A 27,366-nucleotide genomic window follows, 5' to 3' on the forward strand; every position below is an offset into this window, starting at 1 on the left:
CAGGCAGCCCAGCTGGACTGGCGGGCCATTTTCCTTATCGGTAGGCTTTGAAGTCGTGTTGGACACGGCGAGCCATTATCGACGGCAGTCAGCTCTAAATTTCCACAAGCGATGCACCTCCAGGCGAGCACGAAATGGCTCCATTAGATCCACACAAGTAAGCGCACTTGTCATTTTTCTTCGCAGAATTCTCTGAGAAATGATAAAAAGACCTGCGACCAGCCACACCCTTTGCCGATAATTTCACTTTGGCGAGAGGCCACCGGGAGGCAACGAGGCGCCGATGGAATAGGAACGCGTACGCAGACCTTTGCGGGAGGTTGTAGGTGGAAAGGGCACTTTGTAAGCTTTGAGAGCCCTAGGTGTGACAGGTATGTACTGGCATGTAGCCGCCATTGTGTCCTTAGGCCTGCCCACAGTCGTACCGACGTAGTGCAAGTTATCTTTCAGGAACCTCTCAATCCAGTTTATTCACCCATCTATGCTAATATAAGAGAAACGCTATAGGAGATTTCAAAGAGACCTGTAGGTTACGATTACACGGCTATTCTCTGTAATTCATGCGGACGCAAGAAATAAGACCTTTAGAGAGGGTACTAGCCCAGCTATGCTTGGGCACAGCGTAATCCCAAATGCAGCGCCCGGCTTGGTTAACCTCCCGAATTTGATTGCGTGGTTAGCTATTTACCGATTTGCCTCTAGCGGCAAAGATGACGGCGAATGCGGGAATGGCGCACACTATGCGGCCTATCGAATGCGTGGTTCACGGACAACCCGGGCTAGCCGCCGGAGTCTTTTTGGATGGTTCCTAAGGCATGTTTCCCGGCAGTGCAGAAAGAATGAAACCGCAGTGCGCATTGAAGACGGCAACGGCAGCTGGCGAGAGTAGGACAGCTCGCACAGCTTGGTTCATGATGGCGTTTTGTACTTGAGTTAAAACCGAAGCGACGCGTGTTTTTTTTAACCGCCGCTGATGTAATTGTTGCGTTTTGTTTGGAGCTTTCTTCTGATAGACCGTAAGGCGAGTTCCTTGAAGGGCGAGGGTATATCTAAGCGAGCCGAAGTAATTTGAAGGTGTGGCCCAAAATATATTAATAATAATTGGTTTTGCGGGAAATGAAATGGCGCAGTATCTGTCTCATATATCGTTGGACACCTGAACCGTGTCGTAAGGGAAGAGATAAAGGAGGGAGTGAAACAAGAAAGGAAGAAAGAGGTGCCGTAGTGGAGGGCTCCGGAATAATTTCGACCACCTGGGGATCTTTAACGTGCACTGACATCGCACAGCACACGGGGCGCCTTAGCGTTTTTTCTCCATAAAAACGCAGCCGCCCTGGTCGGGTTCTAACCGCAATGCAAACTTCGTTTCCAGTACAACATTCAGGGCGTTTCATGTAAATTGAGCAAAGGATTACACAAGAGCAATAAACCGCGGCTGGATGAAACTTTCGATATTTGTTTCCCGTGGCAGCGCTCAGACTATTTTTATATTCTGCCTAATTACCTATATATTCAAGATTAATAATTCCAAACCTTTGCTATTCATTTGAGGGTCATGTGCTTTCGTTAAGCTGTAGAGGGGATTCGAAAAAACCGATCCAGTGAACTTTACCAACGTGTCTTCTTTGTAGTCCATTTTACCGGCATTTAAAGAAAGCCCGCCAAATATGGAAAAAAAAGGCACCTCAGTGCGCTGATGGGCTAGCATGTTACAGCGCTTACAACGGTGTTTTAAACGAACGAAACGCGCTCTCATCGTGCCAAACTAAGCGGCCGCCACTCATTGTAATACACTGTGGCAAATTAAAAAAAAACGAGGCTACTGTGAAAGGCGCGACGTCGCTACTTTGCCTTCATTTTATGTTTTTCTTTTTTACCGCGAGATGGCTGAATGAAGCTCCACCTACATTGGCTATCGGTTGCCTGCTTGTCATAATTGCGGATCACGGCGCGCGCTTTCCAAGCTGATGTTGACAGCGGCATCGGCCGCTCACTTCGAGATGGTGAGGAAGCAGAACTTGTTTATTCAAAAAGCGTTCGGCGGCGCTGCAGTGCCGTAGCGCAAGACGTGTTTTTTGTTTTTGTTTTTCATATTTCGCTAGCTTTCTTTATTGCTGGAAAAACGGACAACGCAAGAGATACGTTTCTACAAAAAAAAAAAAACTGAATCGGTTCTTTCTTATCCTCCTCTACAACTACACCAAACGCGCTCGATGATTAAGTGGTTGCCGAAAATTTCGCAAAGTTATTCATAGGTAAATAACTACATAAGCGAAATTCAAAACGTACTCTCTACGTCTGCGAGTATCTACCTATCATCTGCGCATCTAAACCATGCTACTTTGTCCTCTCCACAGCGAAGCCGACTTTCTGTTGTCTTTAATCATTTGCTTTTGCGCCCAATTTCTTATAAGAGACAATCTTTTATAAGAAGCATGTTACAAGATTTAATTGACAGCAAAAGCAACTGTTAGTACAAGCGCTCCGTCCACCGTATTTCTCGTGCGGTAGATGAGTATGGTTTACTAGCATATAATTAGATTGAGTATTAACGTCAATGCCCATCTGTGCTGGCTCAGGAAAGACGCAGATCACATCAGAAATGCTCATATCGGTTTTCATTCTGAAATCCCTTGTGGCACGCAGGCGCAAAACTGCTCTACTGTCGGGCGGCTAACATGCATTTCTCGTTTTATTTCCGTGTTCCTTCGCTTTGCTTACTTGTCTCTTCCCCAGCAATCATTTTAAAGTCGCCAATGAAAAAACAAATCACCTGCAAAACTCTCTGTGCACCACAATTCTCCGCCGATCCCCCTGCGGGCATGTGCTATTTTTTGAGGATAACAACAATAACATGGCATTCGCTCCCTCTCTCGCGCCCTCTTTTTGTTCTGCTCTAGCGTCAGGCGCAATTCTTCAGCGAATGCCACCTATTAGCGAATTCCACATATTAAAAAAACTAACTGTTGTAAGAGTTTCTAAAAATTTGATTCCATCACCACTTTGGTAGCAAGTGTGTCTCAGGAACAAATAAAGTTTCAGATCATGACTACACTGTCTACATTCATTCTTAAGTTGTCCTGTGTCCTACGTTATTTCGTCTCAATAATTTTCCTCTGGTCTGTGGAAAAGACAGAAGGATGGTTACTGAGATTAGAAAGACACAAAATCAACTGTGTAACGACATCCTTGTCATTAGCCTCTTAGCGTGCGGAGCAACGTGCTTAGTAATTTTTGCAGCATGTGTGAAGATATTTCGAGTTTGTGACGCACGAGTTATCGCCGTCCTGCAAAATAAAACACCTTCGGTAATATTAGTCGCTCAAAATTGTCGTATAATACCACTCGTCCGCAGCGTGTATTAGTTAGCGATGCTTGGTTTTCTTCCCTATGTTACATGACCTCTTGTAGCTTTAATTTACATCATTGCCTCAATAAAATATGAAGAAAGTAGCAACTGCACCGCTTCATGGCCACTGTCTCAGTATTAGAGAATGCCATTATTGACCAGCTAGATCATTGCGCTGCCCACTGTGTTAATGTAGTAACAATGCGCCCAAGCGTTTCCTTCGCACATGATAACTCTGTGCTCGAGACATCTAGAATTCGATTATTCCTGTTAATACTTTTGTGCGGAAACGTTTGTTTTAAGACTGGAAGCGTGCATTAGCCGCCATATACTTGCAATTTGATCAAGATAGCCTGGACAATTCTTTGAGAACTTTTGTACGAGCATTTTTGTTTCAGGAGTTAAAATGCTTGTACTGATTTATCACATGTTTTTTGCAGCCACTACGTATTTAACATTTTGCTTGTCGGAGACGTAGGAGTGGGGAAGTCCAGCTTGTTGAATGCACTGCTGGTGAGTGTTTTCTCAGTGGTTTCATACATCTGCAGCGAGCCTCTAGAGCACACTGGTTATTGCGTTCTAGCATAATTGTTGTTCACAGCATTTAATATTAGTTTTTTTGCTAACTTCACGAGTCCTCAAAGCATGCATTGTCAGCCTTCTATAAACTTTTGGCATACTTTTTGTCCTAGCATTTTATATTTATTTCATTTCACTTATTCATAAAAATACAATACAGAGGCTAGCCGCCGCGGTGGATGAGTGGTTATGGCGCTCGGCTGCTGGCCCGAAAGACGCTGGTTCGATCCCGGCCGCGGTGGTCGCATATCTAAGGAGGAAAATTGCTATATGCTCGTGTTCTGTGCGATGTCAGTGCACGGTAATGAACCCCAGGTGGTCGAAATTTCCGGAGCCCTTCACTACGGCGTCCCTCATAGCCTGAGTCGCTTTGGGATGTTAAAACCCCCTTAAACCAAACCAAACATTACACAGGCTATGTGCAATGTAAGTATTGGAGCGAGCGTCCCTAACGTTCGCGACTGCAAAGAAACCTCTTGTGGCCGAAATAAAGCAGGCCAGACTGCATTGGAACCTCTTATGGCAAAAATAAAATAGGCAGTGCATCAGCACGCGATGTAGGTCTACATGACAAAATGAAAAAAAAACATAAGCAGTGCACGTAAGAGCAGAAAAGACGTAATATGAGAATTCGTTCTCATACATGAACAGGAACGAAATAAGCAGAGCTATGCTTTAGTTGAAACATACCAATTAATAATAAGAGGAATAAATCTGAAAGAGCCTATCGCATAAACAAAACTACCGGCAAACCGAGAGAGCAGCAGTACGATCAAAACATCGAAAGTACGTAGAAAAAAATTGTGTAGTCCGACCACAGGAATTAAAGATAAATATTTGAGATGTTAAAAAAATAATGAAACCTTGCAAAAGTTGTTAATATTGCTAAAACTGAATAGAACATCGAAGTGACGAACGCGATTTGGATTGCACTAACGTCAGTGTATAAAAATATACTTTGCAGAACACCTCACATATATAGGAGTGCAGAATTTGCGCATCTTTGACGAGCACTGGTATTTTTATGCGTTGCATATTTCAGTCACTCAGTTCAGCCCTTGGGCGCGGCCGGGCAGCCACCAAACCAATTGACGTGACGTCACGACAGCCGGAGGAAAAGCTGCGCCCCAACTCGCGCGGTCGCGCGCGGCCGCAGCCACCACCTGACTCCCGCTCCTCCCGCCAGGGGCGCTGCGCTATGATTGACGTCACGGCATATGTATAAAAGAGCTGCGCTCCTTCTCCGGGACAGTCTTATACCCCTGTCACACGGGCATTTCGAGGGCCCTCGAACCAATAGTCTATCGACTCAAAGGCGATCGAGCGCTGCTACACGGGCAGTTTCAATGGCGATCGAGTCAATAGTCTATCGAGTCAACGGAGCAGCACGGAACTCCATCGAGATATGCAACGCATTCTTGGCTTAACCAAGCTAAGCCTGGCCATTTTTTTTTATAAACTGTTAAACAGGATTTTACGACAGAAAGGTACAAGTCCTCCTAGGCTCGCAAAGCATCGTGCAAGTGCGGTTTTTGTTGAAAACCCACGATTTGAAAAGACGTCGTTGATTTTCCCAGTGAGGCCTTTTAATGCTGTCGTGGTCAGAATTGTATTTTTTAAAGTTTCTTATTTACCAGTGACGAAGTCATGTAAGGTAGCGTGTTACATTCTGTTTATTTATACCAATCATGATAACCAGAAAATCTCTGAATTCCATTCCTCATGGAACTTTTCAGGCAGAGAAAAAGTCTTCGGATAAAACAACCGCCGGGAGGCCGACAGGAGTCGAGAGCAATGGCCTGCAGTACACAACTGGAGGACGCGAAAGCGACGAACGTGAAGAGGAGGGAAAGAAAAGTGAAGGGGTTGGCAAGGGAGGCGGCTATCGAAAAACCGGCGTGAACTTCGTAAGTTTCTCCTGAAATCCCATTGACAAAACGTAGGTACCCAAAAACGGATCCCGCAGAGAAGGCTCTGAAAGGAATACGAGTGCGAAGCGAATGCTAACTCTGGATACTATAAAGTTCAAAAGACGCGGTGAAACGCAAACAAGACAAGAGTCCGCAGCTCTGTCCAAAAATCGATTCACGGGTGGTGGTAGTGGTTTTAATTAAAAATAGTAAAAAGGAAGGAAAAGAGTTTTGCTAGCCCCGGCATCTGCCATCGATACTGAAGCACCTGAGCTGGGGCAGCGGAAATAAAGGACAGCAGGCAGAATGAAGAAATGAAATGAAAGAGGAGAGAGATTCACGGGAAAACCTGCGTAAAGTTACAATTGTCAAAACACGAAAAACAACAAAAATGGCTTTCAAGAGATAGTCTTAGTACAAAAGTTGCCTGTCTAGACATATAATCTCTTTTTGAAACAGAGACATTGATTGCCCCCCCCCCCCCCCCCCCCACTGATTGCACATTATGCTTGCAAAGAGCGTAGGCTGCTGAGTCTCACTGAGACGCATGTCGTTGTGTTAATCTACAAAGCTGCATTTTTAAATATGCAGCGCACACCTCGCACCCTCTTAGTGCAGAGCAGGACTGTTGCCAGTGCAGTAGTGCTTTCCCAGGCGGTTATTTAAACACCAACTTTTGGAAAGTTGTCCTCATTTGGTCTGGGAAGTATGGGAAGAATGGGTTTCTTTGAAAAAGTATGTTCTGGAACAAGAGGGTAAAGCTTGAAGCGACCTGTTTAGAAAGCAAGAAATGGTCCGGAATGAGAAGCGCTTGTTTAAAAAGGAATACTTTAGCGCGCTCCGCGCCGTTATAGTTGCGGTCCAGGGGCAATAAAACCTGTCTGTCCGCCAAAGGAACCGCAACGATCGCAAAATTTCTCCTTCAGTTTCGATTGTGGAGGTGTTATTTTCTGATAATAGTCTGCATCTTCATTCGAAAAATCAGCTGAAATGGTCTTTCGTTACAGGATATAGTTATTCTAAAGCTTTCTTGCACAAGCATAGCCTACCTAGCTGTTAAGATATTTAATCGTAACGTTTAGTCAACCTCCACCACTCTAACTCGCAACGCATTTTAAAGAAATCTAGTGGCGAATGCCCATACGTGGTGCACTTTAATACGTGATAGACTACATGGGAGCATCGAAGATGGGTATCAATATGCAAGCTCGAGGGCTAATCGAGCTACATTTAGACAGGAAAGCTTTTTGCGGTCTACACATTTTGGAAGCTGATGGGCCATTCGACAGCCGTTGTTTATTTTCAGCCCCTTGCAAGCAGTCACAAATGCATGCAATAGAAATCACTTTCAACTGGCGCATTAAGCTGGTTGTCCTTCTTTTCTTGCTTGCACAGAAACTGAAGACGATACAGCTAGACGGCCAAACCGTCAAACTGCAAATTGTAAGTAATGATGTTTCATGACGTCAACCAGACTAGCTCAGATGTATCCATTAGAGGAAGATCCGATTCAATGGTGCAGAGATGTTACGGAAGGCACTTAAAGCTACTTCTCTGCTTTCAATGCCAAAGCATTGTTTTTTACTTCCTTAAAATTTTTTCATTGTTTTATTTTCTCCCTTCCATCTAATCAAACACTTACTCATTAGAATCAGCATGCAATGCAACCGAGGTGTCTCAGTGGTTACGGCGTTCAGCTGCTGACCCGAAAGATTCGGGCTCGATCAAGGCCGCGGTGGTCAAATTTCGATAAAGGCGAAATTCTAGAGGCCGGCGTACTGTGCGATGAAACTAGACTTTAAGGGGAACGAAGTTCGTCGATGGGGCTGATCATAAGTTCCGCAGCCCCTTCACTACAGCGTCCCTTATAGCCTGAGTCGGTTTGGGACTTTAAACCACCAAAAACAAAAAAAAACATCTTTAGCATACAGTGGTAAGACAACGCATATAATAAGTTGACATTAGACCTCCGAGAAGCAGCGGCATTTTTTGCCTGTTGGTTGCATGCATGCCAAGCAGTCTAAAATCTCTGGATTCGATTTCCCACACCTTCGGTCAAAATATTTTTTTCTTTCCTCTGATACCACGGTGACGTCATCTGGTATTTTTGGGACCACTGCGGATGGTCAAAGCCGACGCCGGGTCTTGTTGCCCATCAGCCGTATAATGATTTCGCATTATTATCCACAGGAACACGTGTTTACATTATCTGTTGGCAATGTGGCAGGATTAGAAGCTGCTAATTAATACCTTTGCATCTACTTTTATGTCATTGTGTCATGGTTTTGTTGATGGACCTACACATGTCTGTCTGCACACAGCAAGACATCTTTTGGGATAATCTTATCAGGTGGTTACATGTTTCCCAGAAGGTACCTAGACGTGGCGACTCGGACGCAATGAAGACACATCGGAAAGTGTAGTTGTCACTTTTGGTCTGGTGACGTCACGTCTATTCTAGGTTCCTGGGAAATTTGTAGCCTGGGAATTAGGTAACTGACGAGGTATTTTTTGCTGATGGGACTTTTAATGATACCGAATTATAACTTGAAAACGAAAATCTCCCGACGATCATTTGAGATGACTTTACGGTAGTTTTTACGAAATTTTACAAATATACTGTTAGATGTTTTTACTGTTTACTGTTTATACGAATTTTACTGTTACCTGGATGCGATGGTGGTGTAATCACTGGCAAGGCAGTGGTAAGCTATACAGCTAACGGTGGAAATCGATGCAGCTTTGACCAGCAACTGAAAAATATTTTTACATGCTGTCTTAGCATTGAAGGCGCCCACATTCAAGTGGACACCTCAAAAAGGCTCCGGACACGTTCGTGCACTACTTCACGGTTAAGATTATGACTTGAGGGGTGAGTCGACATACCGATCACCCATACCTTCATGTCGGACCTCAGAATGTGCTTTTGTTTGTTGTTTCTTGTCAGCGCCGTGACCTGCGTGTTCATCTTTAAGGGCTAGATCACGGGAGTGCACTTCATACCGTAATGAACTCGCTTGTGCAGCAGGCGGTGAAGCTGCATTGATAGGAGCGGTGCGAACGAAATGCTGGTCCACTGTTCTGATGGGCGGAAAACTGATGCTCATCAAGAGATTCACGCAGCTAATCCTTGCGTGAAGCGCAGGTTGTGGCCTTTCTTCACAAAAGGACTGTACTTGACGCACGACCGGAACGACGACATTCGGGCGAGAAAGAACGGCAAGGTTTCCACCCTATGTAGTAAATGTCAGCAATAACTGTAGCCATGAATGACGAGAGCATAGACTTTTATTCAGTTCTTACTAATACTTAGTTGCACTGCGAATTACTCGAAAAGTCCACTTAACGCAGAGTTAATAAATAATAAATTGGTTTTTGGGGAAAGGAATGGCGCAGTATCTGTCTCACATATCGGCGGACGCCTTAACCGCGCTGTAAGAAAAGGGATAAAGGAGGGAATAAGAGAAGAAAGGAAGAAAAAGGTGCAGTAGTGGGGCCAATAACTCCTATTTGCTAAACTAAGAGTGCAATGTGACGGAGCAAGCTTTAATAATAAAGCCACTTGAACACAAACACGTACTTGTAACTTCTAAAAATGCGTGACGTGCTCCTGAATAACGTAAAAGCCGCCCTCATTATTCACAACCAGATGTCTCCACAAGGCGGCGACGTGGTTTTAGCATGCTTCGTCTTACATCTCCTCGCCGCGCACAAGTACACAGCGGGTTTTTTTCGAAAAATCAGCAGTAACACCAGTCGCCGTAAAAACTCTATCATAAAAACCAGACGCTAATGTTTTCGCTGCTAAATGATGTACTTGACAGACCAGTCGGTCGCACACAAGAAGCGCAGACTTGAACCAATTGGCGTGGAAGGGATGCTCCAACCCCTGAGCACCATAAACGATGGAGCGCAGGCGTCCTCAGACAGCAAGCTTTTGCTTAGCAAGCATTTTCCCTCATCTGTTGTCCACGTTATTGATCTCATCGGCCTCACAAACGCCTACTTCTTGTTTGAAACATGGTTGTTACCGTTGTTTTATGTCTAGGCGTTGCGAGCATGCATATCGAGGTCATAACGCCGTTTTAGCAAGCTCCTTTAGCGATGTTCTGGCGCCACTTTTTACCGTGCTTGGCTCTTGCAACACGGTTCAACCCTTTCACAGAATGAGGATTACCCGCAATGTGTAGAGGTTCTTGAAGGACACTATTTCGTGGCGCTTCACCATACACTACTGATGGTTGCCTGCCAGTGCGACAAAAAGCGCCTTTTGGTAGTGCAGCAAAGTTGGAATTTTTCTATACTTCATTGTCCTTTGTGTTTGAGTACCAATTAGATTACATTACGTGTCACCGTTTCGTGCAGCGCCACCGAAGCTCTCCCTCTTTTCATTTCCTTACTGTAGCTAATGTGACACAGCGCGTGCCGCATGTGTAGTGAAGGAGAAGCCCTCCTGCCTTTCATCGCATGCGTGCTGCCTATGTGTTACAGTGCATGGCACGCTATCGTCGACAGACGCCGAATCCCTCCCTCGGTCCATCGCCTGTGTGCAGCCTATGGATTACAGAGCATGATGCCCTCTCCAGCAGTGTCACTGAAGCCCTTCCTCGCTTCATTACCTGTGTGCAACCTATGAATTACAGAGCGTGATGCCCTCTCCTGCAGTGACACCGAAGCCCTTTCTCGGTTCATCGCCTGTGTGCAGCCTGTGGATTACAGAGCGTGATGTGCCCTCCTGAGGTGTCACTGAAGCCCTCACTCTGTTCATCGCTTTTGTGCTGCCTATAAATTAAAGAGCGTAACTCTCTCTGCTGCAGTGTCACCTAAGCCTTTCCTCGGTGCATTGCCTCTGTGCAGGGTATGGATTACAGAGCGTGATGCACTCTGCAGCAGTGCCACCGAAACCTTTCCTCGATTCATTGCCTGTGTGACCTATAGATTACAGAGCGTGATGCACTCTCAGAGCAGTGTCACCGAAGCCCTTCCTCGGTTCTTCATCTTTGTGAAGCCTATGGATTACAAAGCGTGATGTCCTCTCCTGCAGAGTCACCGAAGCGCTTCCTCGGTTCATCGTTTTTGTGCAGCCTATGAATTACAGAGCGTGATGCCCTCTCCAGCAGTGTCACCGAAGCCAGTCCTCGGTTCATCGTCTTTGAGCAGCCTATGGATTGCAGAGCATGATGTCCTCTCCTGCAATGTCACCGAAGCGCCTCCTCGGTTCATCGCCTGTGTGCAACATATGTATTACAGAGCGTGCTGCCCTCTCCAGCAGTGTCACCGAAGCCCTTCCTCAGTTCATCACTTTTGTGCAACCAATGGATTACAGAACGTGATGCCCTCTCCAGCGGTGTCATCGAAGCCCTTCCTCGGTTCATCGCCTATGTGCGACCTATGGATTACAGAGCTTGATGCCGTCTCCAGCAGTGTCGGCAAAGCCCGTCCTCGGTTCATCGTCTTTGTGCAGCCAATGGATTACAAAGCGTGATGCTCTCTCCAGCAGTATCACCGAAGCCCGTCCTCGGTTCATCGCCATTGAGCAGCCTATGGATTGCAGAGCATGATGTCCTCTCCTGCAGATTCACCGAAGCACCTCCTCGATTCAACGCCTGTGTGCAGCCCATCGATTACAGAGCGTGATGTCCTCTCCAGCAGTGTAACCGAAGCCCGCTCTCGGTTCATCGCCTGTGTGCAGCCCATCGATTACAGAGCGTGATGCCCTCTCCAGCAGTGTCATCAAAGCATTTCCTCGGTTCATCGCTTTTGTGCAGCCAATGGATTACACAGCGTGATGCCCTCTCCAGCGGTGTCACCGAAGCCCTTCCTCGCTTTATTGCTTGTGTGCAACATATGGATTAAAGAGCGTGCTGCCCTCTCCAGCAGTGTCACCGAAGCCCGCCCTCGGTTCATGGTCTTTGTGCGGCCTATGGATTACAGAGCGTGATGTCCTCTCCTGCAGAGTCACCGAAGCGCTTCCTCGGTTCATCGTTTTTGTGCAGCCTATGAATTACAGAGCGTGATGCCCTCTCCAGCAGTGTCACCGAAGCCAGTCCTCGGTTCATCGTCTTTGAGCAGCCTATGGATTGCAGAGCATGATGTCCTCTCCTGCAATGTCACCGAAGCGCCTCCTCGGTTCATCGCCTGTGTGCAACATATGTATTACAGAGCGTGCTGCCCTCTCCAGCAGTGTCACCGAAGCCCTTCCTCAGTTCATCACTTTTGTGCAACCAATGGATTACAGAACGTGATGCCCTCTCCAGCGGTGTCATCGAAGCCCTTCCTCGGTTCATCGCCTATGTGCGACCTATGGATTACAGAGCTTGATGCCGTCTCCAGCAGTGTCGGCAAAGCCCGTCCTCGGTTCATCGTCTTTGTGCAGCCAATGGATTACAAAGCGTGATGCTCTCTCCAGCAGTATCACCGAAGCCCGTCCTCGGTTCATCGCCATTGAGCAGCCTATGGATTGCAGAGCATGATGTCCTCTCCTGCAGATTCACCGAAGCACCTCCTCGATTCAACGCCTGTGTGCAGCCCATCGATTACAGAGCGTGATGTCCTCTCCAGCAGTGTAACCGAAGCCCGCTCTCGGTTCATCGCCTGTGTGCAGCCCATCGATTACAGAGCGTGATGCCCTCTCCAGCAGTGTCATCAAAGCATTTCCTCGGTTCATCGCTTTTGTGCAGCCAATGGATTACACAGCGTGATGCCCTCTCCAGCGGTGTCACCGAAGCCCTTCCTCGCTTTATTGCTTGTGTGCAACATATGGATTAAAGAGCGTGCTGCCCTCTCCAGCAGTGTCACCGAAGCCCGCCCTCGGTTCATGGTCTTTGTGCGGCCTATGGATTACAGAGCGTGATGCCCTCTCCAGCAGTGTCACTAAATCCCGTCCGCGGTTCATCGCCTTTGTGCAACCAATGTATTACAGAGCGTGATGCCCTCTCCAGCGGTGTCACCGTAGCCCTTCCTTGGTTTATTGCCTATGTGCAAGATTTGGATTACAGAGCGTGATGCCCTTTCCAGCAGTGTCACCGAAGCCCGCCCTCGGTTCATCGTTTTTGTGCAGCCTATGAATTACAGAGCGTGATGCCCTCTCCAGCAGTGTCACCGAAGCCAGTCCTCGGTTCATCGTCTTTGAGCAGCCTATGGATTGCAGAGCATGATGTCCTCTCCTGCAATGTCACCGAAGCGCCTCCTCGGTTCATCGCCTGTGTGCAACATATGTATTACAGAGCGTGCTGCCCTCTCCAGCAGTGTCACCGAAGCCCTTCCTCAGTTCATCACTTTTGTGCAACCAATGGATTACAGAACGTGATGCCCTCTCCAGCGGTGTCATCGAAGCCCTTCCTCGGTTCATCGCCTATGTGCGACCTATGGATTACAGAGCTTGATGCCGTCTCCAGCAGTGTCGGCAAAGCCCGTCCTCGGTTCATCGTCTTTGTGCAGCCAATGGATTACAAAGCGTGATGCTCTCTCCAGCAGTATCACCGAAGCCCGTCCTCGGTTCATCGCCATTGAGCAGCCTATGGATTGCAGAGCATGATGTCCTCTCCTGCAGATTCACCGAAGCACCTCCTCGATTCAACGCCTGTGTGCAGCCCATCGATTACAGAGCGTGATGTCCTCTCCAGCAGTGTAACCGAAGCCCGCTCTCGGTTCATTGTCTTTGTGCAGCCTATGGATTACAGAGCGTGATGTGCTCTCCAGCAGTGTCACCGAAGCCCGTCCTAGGTTCATCGTCTTTGTGCAGCCTATGGATTACTGAGCATGATGTCCTCTCCTGCAGAGTCACCGAAGCGCTTCCTCGGTTCATCGCCTGTGTGCAGCCCATCGATTACAGAGCGTGATGCCCTCTCCAGCAGTGTCACCGAAGCCCTTCCTCGGTTTATTGCCTGTGTGCAACATATGGATTACAGAGCGTGCTGCCCTCTCAAGCAGTATCACCGAAGTCCGCCCTCGGTTCATCGTCTTTGTGCGGCCTATGGATTACAGGGCGTGATGCCCTCTCCAGCAGTGTCACTGAAGCCCGTCCTCGGTTCATCGCCTTTGTGCAACCAATGGATTACTGAGCGTGATGCCCTCTCCAGCGTTTTCGCCGAAGCCCTTCCTCGGTTTATTGCCTGTGTGCAACATATGGATTACAGAGCGTGATGCTGTCTCCTGCAATGTCACCGAAGCCCGTCCTCGGTTCATCGTCTTTGTGCAGCCTATGGATTACTGAGCGTGATGCCCTCTCCAGCGGTGTCACCGAAGCCCTTCCTCGGTTTATTGCCTGTGTGCAACATACGGATTACAGACCGTGCTGCCCTCTCCAGCAGTGTCACCGAAGCCCCCCTCGGTTCATCGCCTTTGTGCAACCAATGGATTACAGAGCGTGATGCCCTCTCCAGCGGTGTCACCGAAGCCCTTCCTCGGTTTATTGCCTGTGTGCAACATATGCATTACAGAGCGTGCTGCCCTCTCCAGAAGTGTCACCGAAGCCCTTCCTCAGTTCATCGCTTTTGTGCAACCAATGGATTACAGAGCGTGATGCCCTCTCCAGCGGTGTCACCGAAGCCCTTCCTCGGTTCATCGCCTATGTGCGACCTATGGATTACAGAGCTTGATGCCCTCTCCAGCAGTGTCAGCAAAGCCCGTCCTCGGTTCATCGCCTGTGTGCAGCCCATCGATTACAGAGCGTGATGCCCTCTCCAGCAGTATCACCGAAGCCCGTCCTCGGTTCATCGCCATTGAGCAGCCTATGGATTGCAGAGCATGATGTCCTCTCCTGCAGAGTCACCGAAGCACCTCCTCGATTCAACGCCTGTGTGCAGCCCATCGATTACAGAGCGTGATGTCCTCTCCAGCAGTGTCACCGAAGCCCGTCCTAGGTTCATCGTCTTTGTGCAGCCTATGGATTACTGAGCATGATGTCCTCTCCTGCAGAGTCACCGAAGCGCTTCCTCGGTTCATCTCCTGTGTGCAGCCTATGAATTACAGAGCGTGATGCTGTCTCCTGCAATGTCACCGAAGCACCTCCTCGGTTCATCGCCTGTGTGCAGCCCATCGATTACAGAGCGTGATGCCCTCTCCAGCAGTGTCACCGAAGCCCTTCCTCGGTTTATTGCCTGTGTGCAACATATGGATTACAGAGCGTGCTGCCCTCTCAAGCAGTGTCACCGAAGTCCGCCCTCGGTTCATCGTCTTTGTGCGGCCTATGGATTACAGGGCGTGATGCCCTCTCCAGCAGTGTCACTAAAGCCCGTCCTCGGTTCATCGCCTTTGTGCAACCAATGGATTACTGAGCGTGATGCCCTCTCCAGCGTTGTCGCCGAAGCCCTTCCTCGGTTTATTGCCTGTGTGCAACATATGGATTACAGAGCGTGATGCTGTCTCCTGCAATGTCACCGAAGCCCGTCCTCGGTTCATCGTCTTTGTGCAGCCTATGGATTACTGAGCGTGATGCCCTCTCCAGCGGTGTCACCGAAGCCCTTCCTCGGTTTATTGCCTGTGTGCAACATACGGATTACAGACCGTGCTGCCCTCTCCAGCAGTGTCACCGAAGCCCCCCTCGGTTCATCGCCTTTGTGCAACCAATGGATTACAGAGCGTGATGCCCTCTCCAGCGGTGTCACCGAAGCCCTTCCTCGGTTTATTGCCTGTGTGCAACATATGGATTACAGAGCGTGATGCCCTCTTCAGCAGTGTCACCGAAGCCCGCCCTCGGTTCATCGTCTTTGTGCAGCCTATGGATTACAGAGCGTGATGCCCTCTCCTGCAGAGTCAGCGAAGCCCTTCCTCGATTCATCGCCTGTGTGCAGCCTATGAATTACAAAGCTCGGTGCCGTCTCCTGCAATATCACCGAAGCCCTTCCTCGGTTCATCGCCTGTAGGTAGCCTATGAATTACAGAACGTGATGCCCTCTCCAGCAGTGTCACTGAAGCCCTTCCTCGGTTCATCGTCTTTGTGCAACCTATCGATTACAGAACGTGATGCCCTCTCCAGCAGTGTCACCGAAGCCCTTCCTCAGTTCATTGCCTGTGTGCAACCTATGGATTACGGAGCGTGATGCCCTCTCCAGCAGTATCACCGAAGCCCTTCCTCGATTCATTGCCTGTTAGTAACCTATGGATTACAGAGCGTGATGCCCTCTCCTGCATTGTCACCGAAGCCCTTCCTCTGTCCATAGCCTGTTCGCAGCCTCTGTGTCGCAATGCGTGGTGTGCTTTTTAGCAACGCTTCTGAATCCATTTTTCTGTCCATCGGCTTCGAGTTACCAGTATGTCATGTTACGTGGTATTTTTCGTTGCAGCGCTGCTAACGCTCCGGTTTCCATCATCGCTCTTGAGTATCCAAAATGTTTTATTGCGTGGCCCTCTTTCGTCTAGCGCTTCTGAATCTCTCCCTCTCTTCATCGCCTTTGAGTAGCCAATTCGTGAGTGCTACAATACGGGGCACACTTTTGGTCATCGCCTCCTGAGCCCAGTTTCCGTTCATCGCCTGTAACTGATCAATGCGTTACAGTAGAAAGAACGTGGAAGCGCCGCAACTCACAAATTTTGGGTGGTCATCTATGTGAATTATATGACTTTTAGTCGAGAGGTATCGTTGTGCACTTTGAGGCTCGCTAAATAAAACGAATGGAAGTTAAACCAGATAGTGCGATCATTATTTATTGATTTTAAAACATGTTCTCGCTTAATTGCTAATGGAACAACGTTGCGCTTCTGTCTACTCCTGATGTCGGTTTGTATTCAGAGAGCATTCTATAACAGGCCGTCTTCATGCAGTCATTGCGCTTCCTGGAAATCGTGACAAAAGTAACAAATCCGCATATATATCTTTTGTAGGCTCCGAAAAAGCATTTGATTGAATTTAAACATCAGCAATAATGTAGGCTCTTCGTACCTAAAATGACGAGGCAGCCATGTAAATATGCTACAAATATCTGAAAGGACTCCTTAAGGGTCCTGGTGCGTGAACCTGAAGTGAGAGAATACCGATTGAGAAGGAGGTTGATGTGCTGGACATCAACTATCAACAGATGTTCACGAGCTGCTTGCAGCATGCATTCACATGGTTGGAGTCTGAAGAAATTAGCACCGCAACTAATAAAGGATGATAATGAATATATGTGTGAATTGTTGCACATGCGTCATGATCGGTTACTACTGATGAAATAAAATGAATTTAAAGAAAGTTAAACTTCACTAATTTTGAGCGTAAAGAGCAGTTTGCGACAGGCAGCGAAACACTGGACAGAAGGACTAGATCTACTTAGTCAAGGCTGCAGGGCACTTCAAATGTCGAGTTATGATTAACAGCTTTTTTATGCCCTCCAAAACAGGGTACAGATTGGCTTTCATCCTCAAATGAAAGGCGAACCTGGAAGCCTAATAAACAATTGAAATCAGACTGAGAACAGCGCAACAGGCTATATAAAGGAAAATGATGGGTGCAGCTCTAACTGGAAAAAATTCTAGTTAATGATTCATTATCATTTATGAAGAGGAAAAGTTATATATGGGCTGGAAAGGTTATGCCGAGAAATTATGTTTTAGGTTATTAGAGTGGCTTACAGAGGAAAGGAACTGCAATCGGTGTAGGAAACGTGTAGTGAGAAATATATATTAAGAAATTTTCTGAGAGATGGCGTTGTGGTTAGGGAAGAGAAGGGAAAGGCCATTCTCTTTCCTTATTTTACTGCTTTTCACTGTGCCCACTTTCAAAAGCAAAGTAGACATAATAAGACTGGTAATGATTAAATAACAATCACACTTTGTCCCGATCAGTACATTAAGCGCAATGGAGAAGAACATATTTATTGCGGCACTGTACTGAATTGGGAATAGTATGTGGGGATGGTTGTAGCGCTAGATTGCAGTCTCTATTCTTAGACGCCATTGGCCGCCGCTGCTACCCGTACTCTCTAGACCAGAGCCCGGTAGGCCTCCAGATCCGGGCTGGACAGGGCCGCCTCCCAGCCGTGAATATAGGGTCCACGTGTTTTAGTAGGGCGGGATTTTTGAAAGACCCGGTTTGGAGGCGTCAAATGTGGCACTTCTTAGTTCTGTCAATACCCTTGGCCGGTCCCAGGAGTGCCCTCCTGCAGAGGCGTAGATTGTAATATCCGCGTAAGAGATTAGCGGGATTGGTATGATTTCCTCGGCAGAACTGGGGGATTAGGTGGAACACAGTTGAAGGAACGCTCGGGCAGCCGAGTGAACAGCCTCGTTCTCTCAGCCCCCTGGTGACTGGGCACCCATACTATCTGTTTTTCACTAATCGCTGAATCCAAATTGCTCTTAAGTGTCAATAGTATTCTGCGGGCGAGTGGCGCTATTCTACCCCGCAAGTAATTTCGCCGGCCTGCTGCTAGTCCTACATTATGTGCGCTGCGTCAGAGATGGCAGCAGCCAGTGCAATCGCCTCTTCCTCCAACATTAGCACGTCGGCAGTTTTTACCCAGCGCCCGTTCACCTGCTTTATCTCGAGCACCACCGCAATGGTGCAGATGGCCTCCTTGGTTGGACCCGTTGCATCCACGCAGTATATGCCTGTCTTATTCCCGTAGCACTTTTGAATAAATTTTGCCCTTGCTTCTAGCCTCCCCTGATTGTGTTCCCAATTCATATTTTTGGGGAGGTCCTGAACTGTCAAAGTGCGGACGTGCGTCGAAACAGTGCCGGACAAATTTATGGTTTTCAACGAGATAAATTTTCTTTAGTGTCCGAAATTTAGGTGGACGAGATTCGTAAAGTCATTTAGCAGCAGTGGTTACCATCCTAAGTGCAATGTAATTTTTTTTTAGTGGACCACATCCGATGACCTGGGCTTCCTGAAGATCACGTCAAAATATTCGAAAGAAGAACATGGCGTTATCATCATGTACGACATCACCGACCAGGTATCATTTTTAGCAGCTGAATAATTCTGGATGTAATGCAGTTGCCGCTAGGCTTCCTCAGTCATCTGTGTCTCGGTGGCAATCGAAGCCATGACACTAGGGGAACGCACGCTTTGAAATTGTGGGCAAGCTCATTTTCAGCTAGAAATAGTTACTGAACGCAATTTTTGATGTATCGTAACATTTCGCTACAAAACATTATATCCGCAGTTCTCCCTTGGACACGCTTTCACTTTTTGCCATTAACGTTGTTGCTTTCATCAAAAATTTTCCCCATCGGTTTTCTATACCAGTCCAAACTACTCGATGCGAGCGATGGAAACAGTTTAAACGTAAAATTTTGTTTGGCATCTGAACAATTGACAATTAGCTGCAATATTTCTATGACAGAACGTCAATAAAATATTCTCCACTTGCCTTACAATGAAAACTGATGCCCAAGAATTACGGACTTGCTTTTGAAAGCATCTCAGTCTTGCGCCCTCTTTTGATGGGTACATCACGAAAGGCATTCACGCCTTGCTTACCACTTTTTGGGTGGCCACACAAGCTCGGCCTCGGGATATAGGTGCGCTAGAGCAGATCCATGGTCATGGTTCTCAAATCCATAAACATACTCATATGGCACTAATTAATCATAGGAATCCACCCGAGCGCCGCCATGCGGCTACAAAGGAAAGCTATGCAGCTTCGACAGAAACTTCACAGGTGATGAAAAATTCTTAATTATTCGGCTTTCGAAAATAGCACCACCTCCTGTCCAGGGCAGTCGCTCTATAAGCTGGGATAACCAGAACGGCTAGCAGATGCTAGGGCGAGAGTGAACTGATCAACAATCGAAATGGGAACAGTTTTGGTTCAATATTTAGGGGAATCCGACTGGAAGTCGATTTGTAATAAGGGGTTAATCTCTAATTAGCATCCACCCAAATACCACCACACAGCTAAAACAGAAAGCTACGCTGCTGTTGCTTTATAGTAGAAGAAATATTGTCCCTGGTCCGTGTTTCCATACGTCTAGATAGATCGGCTAAAGTCTCAAGTCGGAACATCTAAAGTAAGGACAGTGCAGTTGAACTATCAAGGCTCAGTATGTTGAAATTTGGTAAGAGTACAATTTATTAGTCCTCTGGAGAAGAATGCATCCTTAATAAAGCGTTCTTATATTGTGTCCAGATTAAACTGCATGCATTGCAGTTTGTCTTTTTCTTTAGCTATCATCTGCAAGCATGGAAGATTTCATTCTTCTGTGTTTATTGGAAATGGCATTGTTCGCAGTTTCAAAACATCTTTCATTTTCGCGCCGGCCGTCGTTTTCCGGGCGGCACTCAAGCGTGTGACAGCACTAAAGTCGAGATCAAGTGCCAATGTTCAGTTTGTGCGCGTATGATGCACGCGTAAGTGGACCTGCATGCTTATAACGGCGACTATAGTGGCAACCCGATGTTCTCCGGCGGGTACACGCCAATAGAGGGCTGCGAAGTGGACGTGGCTTGTGGTAGTAAACTATTACTAGCTCTACCAAACAACGTTCAGCATATAATGCGCAACATGCTGGCTCCCGGAAAGCACCGTTCGCGATTTATTCATTGTGCAGTTCGCATCGCTCGGCAGACGCATCTTTTAAAAGTTTTGTGTCGTGCTATCACCTTATTGCTTTCGGTTTCCTGACCTTGAATTTATCTTTCTGTGTCGTTAAAACATTTTTCATCGCAGGAATCCTTCAAAAGCGTATATCAGTGGTTGCAGCAAGCTGAGCATTACATCGGCGACAATGTCAGCGTTTTTATTGTTGGCAACAAGAGCGATTTGCAAAATTGGAGGGCGGTCGACTATTCGACTGCAGCGGTGAGTTCAGCTTCGCTGCATAAAATTCTTGGCAGGTTAAGGTATTCGTTATTTTGCATTGGAAATCTGGGCAAAATTCTGCAAGGGTGCAATTATTGTGCAGCGTCTTGCCGTGTTGTCATTTAGGATAAGTGATGGGTAACCTGTGCTTTACTTTCTAATGTGTTGAGCATGATGGTTCGTCGTTCTACCCCGAAGGAGAATGAGCACTGGCCTTTTTAGCATAAAAACAATATAATGCCGCCTATGTTCAAGTCGGTAACATTAAAGCTAACCCTGTAGTTGCGCTGCAGCTGCTAATACTATATATGTACCACACGTTGATTCCTATGTTGTTTGTTTTCTTGCTGTGTCTGTCTTTTTGTCGCCATTTTTGACAATAACGGCAATTGTTTCTTCATCTACCATGCTACTGGAAGTCATAAAAATGTTCAAGCTATATCTAAATTTGTATCACAGCGCCATCTGCGGATATTTGTAGTTTCACATGTTTCTAGCAGCAAGGCAAACCCAAACAGCGTGCTTGAGACTCTGGTCGTTCTGAACAATAAGACTTGCGTTTATGCCCATATTATCAAAGAAGACCATAAGTGGTTTCTATTGGACATACAGGTAGCGTCGTCAGGAAGCATGCGGTGCTGCTTCAGTGAATCCCAATAGGGATGTAACTCTGGAATCACCTATCATAACAGTGAAGATTACACGTTTCGGCCACAAAAAGTGCAGCTTTGGCGTCAAAACAGATCCTGCCGCACTTTTCGTGTCCTATATGACAGGGCTCCAGATAAGCGTGCGTTTCCTTCCGGTGCAATAAATTATAATGCTTAAAGTACTCAGTGCAACAACTATGACATTAGCTTCTTGCTGATGCTTCTATGTAGGTTTTGGTAAAAGCATCAGGAGCACAATGCACATGAGTTCTGTGCGCTGAAAGTTCATATAAGCTGCTAATGCATGCTGCTGTATTACTTTAGTGTAAACGAACCAGATACCGGCTAACCCACATTGTATCTAATGCACATATGCATTACTGGCCTCCAAACTGCGCTTTTCGCGTTCGAATTGTGAGCCCTGTTTTCACTCCGTTCCTGTTGTGGTGCCTCTAAGCCATCGTTTCTCCTATATTTTCGTCTGAAATAAGGCTCCGATGCCTGGCTGCGGTACTTGATGGTTACACGAGACAAGTATGCCAAAATGCACCTTTCCGCTCGAAATTTTGTTGTTAAATCTAACCCCTCACCTCTTTCATTTAATTTCTCCAATCTGCCTGCTATCCTTTATTTCCGCTGCCCCAGCTCAGGTGCTTCAGTATCGATGGCAAATACCGGGGCTAGCAAAAATCTTTTCCTTCCTTTTATTGTTATTTTAATAAAAACACCACTACCACCACCAAATCTTAACCAATACCCCAGATGGCGCTGACGTTGAGGCCCACCCTCTGGAATTATCAGTTTTTTTTGTCTCCAGTTAGTGATACAATCAGTCATCGATCGACCGTCTTGGCGTGTTCGCGACATTGGTTAAACGCGGAAGCTATGTCAATACTGTCGGAGAAGAACTGTTATGTTATTAATGCTCATAAGCTTCCTCAATATGTGCCACTTACTGAATTAGTAATTTGTTTCCTCAGTAACATGTCAAGTCACTTTACACCACTTCGAACATTCTGCGTCAGACGGGTGGCCCCCAAATGTTAAGCAAAATTTGGTCCCGGGATCCCACTTCGATGGTCGCTATACTGGCACTTATATAATCGATCGAAAGTATCGGCATCAACTGAGGCGCTACGCACCCACTGCTGTATATAATATAGTGCGGTCACGTGGTAACTGTTCTGGTCTAATGGACATCCATGCAGACAGACGCGTCCTAGTAAGACCTAAAGCTCTTAAACAACTCGCACTCCTTTTCAGTGATAAAAACGGAAGGATCGCTTACTCCCTCTACCGCTCAAAAGGAGTGTCAGTTTTTGTCTTCGTAAATTATTTCCTTCACCTTGTTCAGAGAGTGCGCTTGCGCAGGAAATTGATAGTAATGTTGGTTTCATTAGAATAAATCAGTTGTAAGTGCAGCGGTGTTGTGTGTGTGCCTCCCATTTCTCGTCCCGCGTCCGCATTCGCTAGATTCCCCTTCTATGGATTAACCACCTGTCCCAGAAATTTGCTCTCTAACACTGTAGATGTAAGAGCTTTACAGGTGTTACGACTGAGTGAAGCAAAAAAAAAACGTGACACTTCGAGCAATTTGGTGCTCCAATATCGCAGCTGCAGCAAGCGCGAGGACGGCTGCTCGCCGCTATACTCGAAGACGAGTGTCTTTTTTTCGTCACCGGACTAGAGTGACAAAGAGTATAGTAGATTTTCATATCGAAATACGGGAATTTATGAGTTAGCCATCCGTCGGTTAGCCTTTCCGGAATGGAGAGACTTTTTCTGGGTGATGGAAAGAAAATCAATTTAATGACTTCCAACCAAAACTCTGGCACTTGGCGTCTTATTTTGTTTTATTTAAAATACCTTACAGGCCCCATGGGGGCATTGTGTAAGGGGGGTACAGAGTAAGCAGCCTTCTAAAGTGGTATACAAAAGATACACCTCAATACAGGGCTCATCAACATTACTACCAAGATAAAAACATGAAACAGGACCAACTGTAGTAATGAAAGGCCACAAGGTACACTTAAGGAAATAACATGAGTAAAACTTAACGTAAGGCATTAATTCTATAAAGTAAAATACACAAAGAATGAACATATCAGGGAGTACAATTCTTGAAGTGATATTCAGGGAAAAAGACGCAAAAAGCAATAATATATACAGGTCGTACAAGTGAACACACGACGCAGCTTAAAATAGCAATTCACAGGAGCGAGATAGGAATGCATCACAAATATCACAAGAAGTTCGAAGCAGATTGCCAAGTGTAAGAAACAAGATAAAGTGCTATTATGAACAATGCTCGTGTAGGAGATGACGAAATTTTTCTTGATCTGACTCGGAAGCAATGTGATCAGGCAAATTATTCCACAAGCGAATGGCGGTAGGGAGTGCGGAAAAGTTAAAAGCATTTGTCGTACCGTACCTGCGCGCAAAACTTAAGTGGTTATTTAAACGACGGGACGTGTTCGAGGCGGTCTGGATATGTAGTGTGGATTGTGTGGCATTATAAACATATTTGTGAAACAAGGATAAAAGAGCGATATTACGGCGAAGAACTAAAGACTGTATGGAATGATCGAGTTTCATTTGCGTTGGGCTGGAGTGATGGCTATAATTACGTGAAATGAAACGGGCAGCTCGGTTCTGGACTGATTCAAGCATGTCGATTAAGTATGTAGGATGTGGGGACCAAATGGAAGATGCATACTCGAGCTGAGGACGAACAAATGTCTGATAGGCCAATTTGCGGATCTGGGAAGGTGAATTACTCAGATTACGACGTAGGTAACCTAATGTCCTTGAAGCTTTTGCGCAAACGGCTGTAATATGGTCTGTCCAGAAGAGGTTATCGGTTAGGTGAACACCCAAATATTTATACGATACTGTGTGTAACAATTCGTTATTATTGACGTTGTATAAAAAATGTGAGTTGTCACGCTTACGACTAAAAGAAATTACCTGACATTTTGACACATTTAAAGCCATTAACCAGGTGTTACACCAACTATGAATTAGGCTAAAGCCATTTTGAAGGGCCAGGTGGTCGTCAGTACTGTTAATTGATCTGTAAATATTGCAGTCGTCAGCGAAAATACGTAAGCGAGAAGAAACATTAAGTGCAAATAATTTATGTAAATTAGGAAGAGTAAAGGGCCAAAACACTGCCCTGAGACACACCAGAAGTAACGTAAGTAGGAGACGAAGCAATATTATTAACTATTGTGAACTGTTGACGATTCGAAAGAAAATTACGAAGCCATGTTAGAGTGAAGGAGTCAATTCGAAGTGCAGTTAATTTAGCAATAAGGCGACAATGAGCTACACGATCAAATGCTTTGGAAAAGTCAAGGAAAATGCAATCGGTCTGCTGGTTATTGTTCATGTTAAGGTGCAGATCAGTCGTGAATTCGAGTAGCTGTGTCTCACATGATAATCCTTTCCTGAAACCATGTTGATGGCGAAAAAAGAAATTATTGGACTCTAGGTGATTATAAATGAGTAGCAATTATATGTTTGAGCATCTTGCAGCAAATGCAGGTCAATGAAATTGGACGGTAATTTTCCGGGGAGTGTTTATCCCCCGTTTTAAATATGGGTATGATTTTGGCCATTTTTCAGTCATTGGGCAGCGGTCCCGATGATAAAGACTGCTTGAATATATGGTACAGAATGTTACTGGATTTAGAAATGGTATTTTTTAATATCTTGGAACTAATATTGCCAATACCAGATGAAGTAGAAAACTCCAAATTATTAATAAGACATGCAATTCCCTCCACCCAGATTTCAATACTTTCCATGAATTGCCAGTCAAAAACAGCAACATCAGGTACATTGGTTGTTCGTTTTTTTACGCATATATTGAAACCTTTGAGTAAAAAAATCTTCAGTTGCAAGTGAGAGCTGCGTCTCCTTCTGTGCTGTTGTTTGCTAGCGCCTGGATTTTTCCTCATTTAGGCAAACTTCAGCGGAGCCTCCAGAGCGGCAGGATGGCGTGGTCGCAGTATATACAGCAGCTAAACGCACCTCATTTACTTTTTGACAACGCTCAATGTCACTTCGTTGGTCTGACTCTCGAGCTGCATTGAAAGCAACCATGCCATCTGGGTGAATTTCTCTCTTGAGCTGCAGAGTGCTGATCATACTGGGAAGTTCTCTCGTACACGTTTCTTTCCCAGTCCTTCCTCCCTTCCCTCAAGCCGCGACTGTGCTCTCCACTGATAGTTAGAAACTTTCTGCATCTTTTTCTTTCGAATAACTAATTCATTCGTCTTACGGAAGTAATTACGGAAGCGATCGTCGCGTTTGACAGCTGCGGATGTATATACGCAGGCAAACCACCGTCAGCAGTTTGCGGCTTTGATCAAGACCATTGCGGTGCTCTAGATTGCAAATGTACCCTTCCTACAGCTTAAAAGCGCTCATAAGCAGGAGCACGAATGCGGTCGCGAATACTTCGATGGGACTCGTCTTTTGCCCAAAGGTTATGCCTGTACGGGTGCTTTATTTAATACATCTTTCCACAGGCAGTTGCAAAACAGCTAGGAGTCAGGTTCCTGGAGACAAGTGTCTTAGACGACAGCAAGGTTGATGAAATATTCCGGACAATGGCTTCAGAAATTAAGGGTCGAGTGGTCTCTTCGACAAGTGGCGCAGAAGTCGACAGAAGTGACGTGAAGACCGCAGAAACCGGAAGCATTGAATTCAGGTAATCCGCACTTTATGCTTCAAAAATGTGGCAGAGCCATTTTTGTTTCCACTCCTAAAGGTTATGCACTATTTTGGGGCAACAATGAGCCATCATGTCAGAGATTGGTGATGTAGATGTCGGTACTGTACATTATTTAGTTTTGTCGTACTTTCAGGCAAATTTCGTCGTAATGTCAGACAGAGATAAAGTGAAAACCTGGGCTGATGGGGAGGCAGTGATGAAAGTAACGCGAAGTACAACGACATGATGTGAATCAAAGGTACGGGGTTCGATCCGCCGTGCCACCGGGTGCCCACCGGTGATACAATGGGTACAAGCTTTCCCCTGCCTGGTGCTCGGCTTCTTTAGGGTGAAATGCTTGGGAAATGGGTCTTCGACCCCACCTTGAGTAATCGAAAACACCTTGTGTCATGGCGCTCTTTGGCCACAGTTGCCCTTGCGCCATAAAAACCCATCACCACTCGAAATGTTTGTGAACATTTAGTCGAGGAAAAGCGCTCGTGTCGTATCTCATGTATCATGGGGATGCACCATATTTTATTAGTTAGAAACAGCACGAAAAAAAGCGATTTATAAACGATAGAGATCTTGCCTACAAATCTTTTCTTTTGTCAAGTGTTGGTGGTGAATGTTCTTGCTTTTGTTCTCGAAGAGAACATATGCTTTGCTTTTCAACTATGTGACCCGCCTAGCTTTACTTATTCATTAGTTTTCTTCATTATTGTTCCAGTTCGTGCTTTTTTAAGATCATCCTCATCGGCAGTTCGCGTGTGGGCAAATCCAGACTGGCGCGCCGGTTACTGGTGAGAGTAATTCTCTACAACATGTAGCAATATTGAAGTGGAAGCTCTTCGAGGTGAGACTACTTTGTGTTGGGCCCCAAAATGGAGCTGAACGGCTTGCAAGGAGAGAAAGAGTTTCGGGCACTTCCTGCGCTGTATTTAGCACCGACAGCCACATACTCCATCGGACACCTGTCCCTACAGTATCTGTTCCTGCGCAGTGCTGACACCATGCCCGCAATGTTATCACTTATTTCCCTGAGTCAGCTTTGTCCTATTATTCTTTCACGGCCCGCGGTTATGCTGGTAAGTGAACCGCATAGTAGTTCATAAAGGTATGCGGAAAATGGGCCGTTAGCGCTGCCTCCTGAATCCTTTCTACTTCGGATCGAGTGTGGCGTTTTTGTTTCTACTCAGCGTATATACGAGAGGTTAACCAGATCCGCTTATAGCAGAAAGTTGTCATTCTGATATTCGCTGACTACTAACTTTTTAGGAAGTTTCTCCCGCTTTCGCGTCGAGCGTTGTCACCCTCACAAGTCTAAAGCTGAACACACGTCTACGGAGGGCACAGCGCATGCGCCGCAGGAAAGGAGCACAAAAGGGGAAAGGAACGTGAATGTGGGAGTGTAGGCGCCGGAGCAGTG

At 46.3% G+C, this 27,366-nt stretch overlaps 1 protein-coding gene across 2 annotated transcripts; it reads left to right on the top strand.

The window, feature by feature from the left end:
• On the top strand, window positions 1-27,288 carry LOC144132592 (ras-related protein Rab-1A-like). 2 transcript variants are annotated; one of them, XM_077665096.1, is made up of 8 exons: window positions 2-157; window positions 3,790-3,862; window positions 5,665-5,835; window positions 7,234-7,281; window positions 18,624-18,719; window positions 20,436-20,567; window positions 25,753-25,934; window positions 26,668-27,248. In XM_077665096.1, exons 1-8 carry the CDS (start codon window positions 135-137, stop codon window positions 26,765-26,767), a joined length of 825 nt encoding a protein of 274 aa, XP_077521222.1. In that variant the 5' UTR covers window positions 2-134; the 3' UTR covers window positions 26,768-27,248. The 2 variants fall into 2 exon arrangements, with proteins under 2 accessions (XP_077521223.1, XP_077521222.1); XM_077665097.1 differs by lacking the exon at window positions 20,436-20,567 and having other exon boundaries at window positions 1-157; window positions 26,668-27,288.
• Window positions 27,289-27,366: the final 78 nt, after the last annotated feature.

The sequence above is a fragment of the Amblyomma americanum genome, chromosome 5, assembly GCF_052857255.1.
Source record: "Amblyomma americanum isolate KBUSLIRL-KWMA chromosome 5, ASM5285725v1, whole genome shotgun sequence".
Taxonomy (NCBI): domain Eukaryota; kingdom Metazoa; phylum Arthropoda; class Arachnida; order Ixodida; family Ixodidae; genus Amblyomma; species Amblyomma americanum.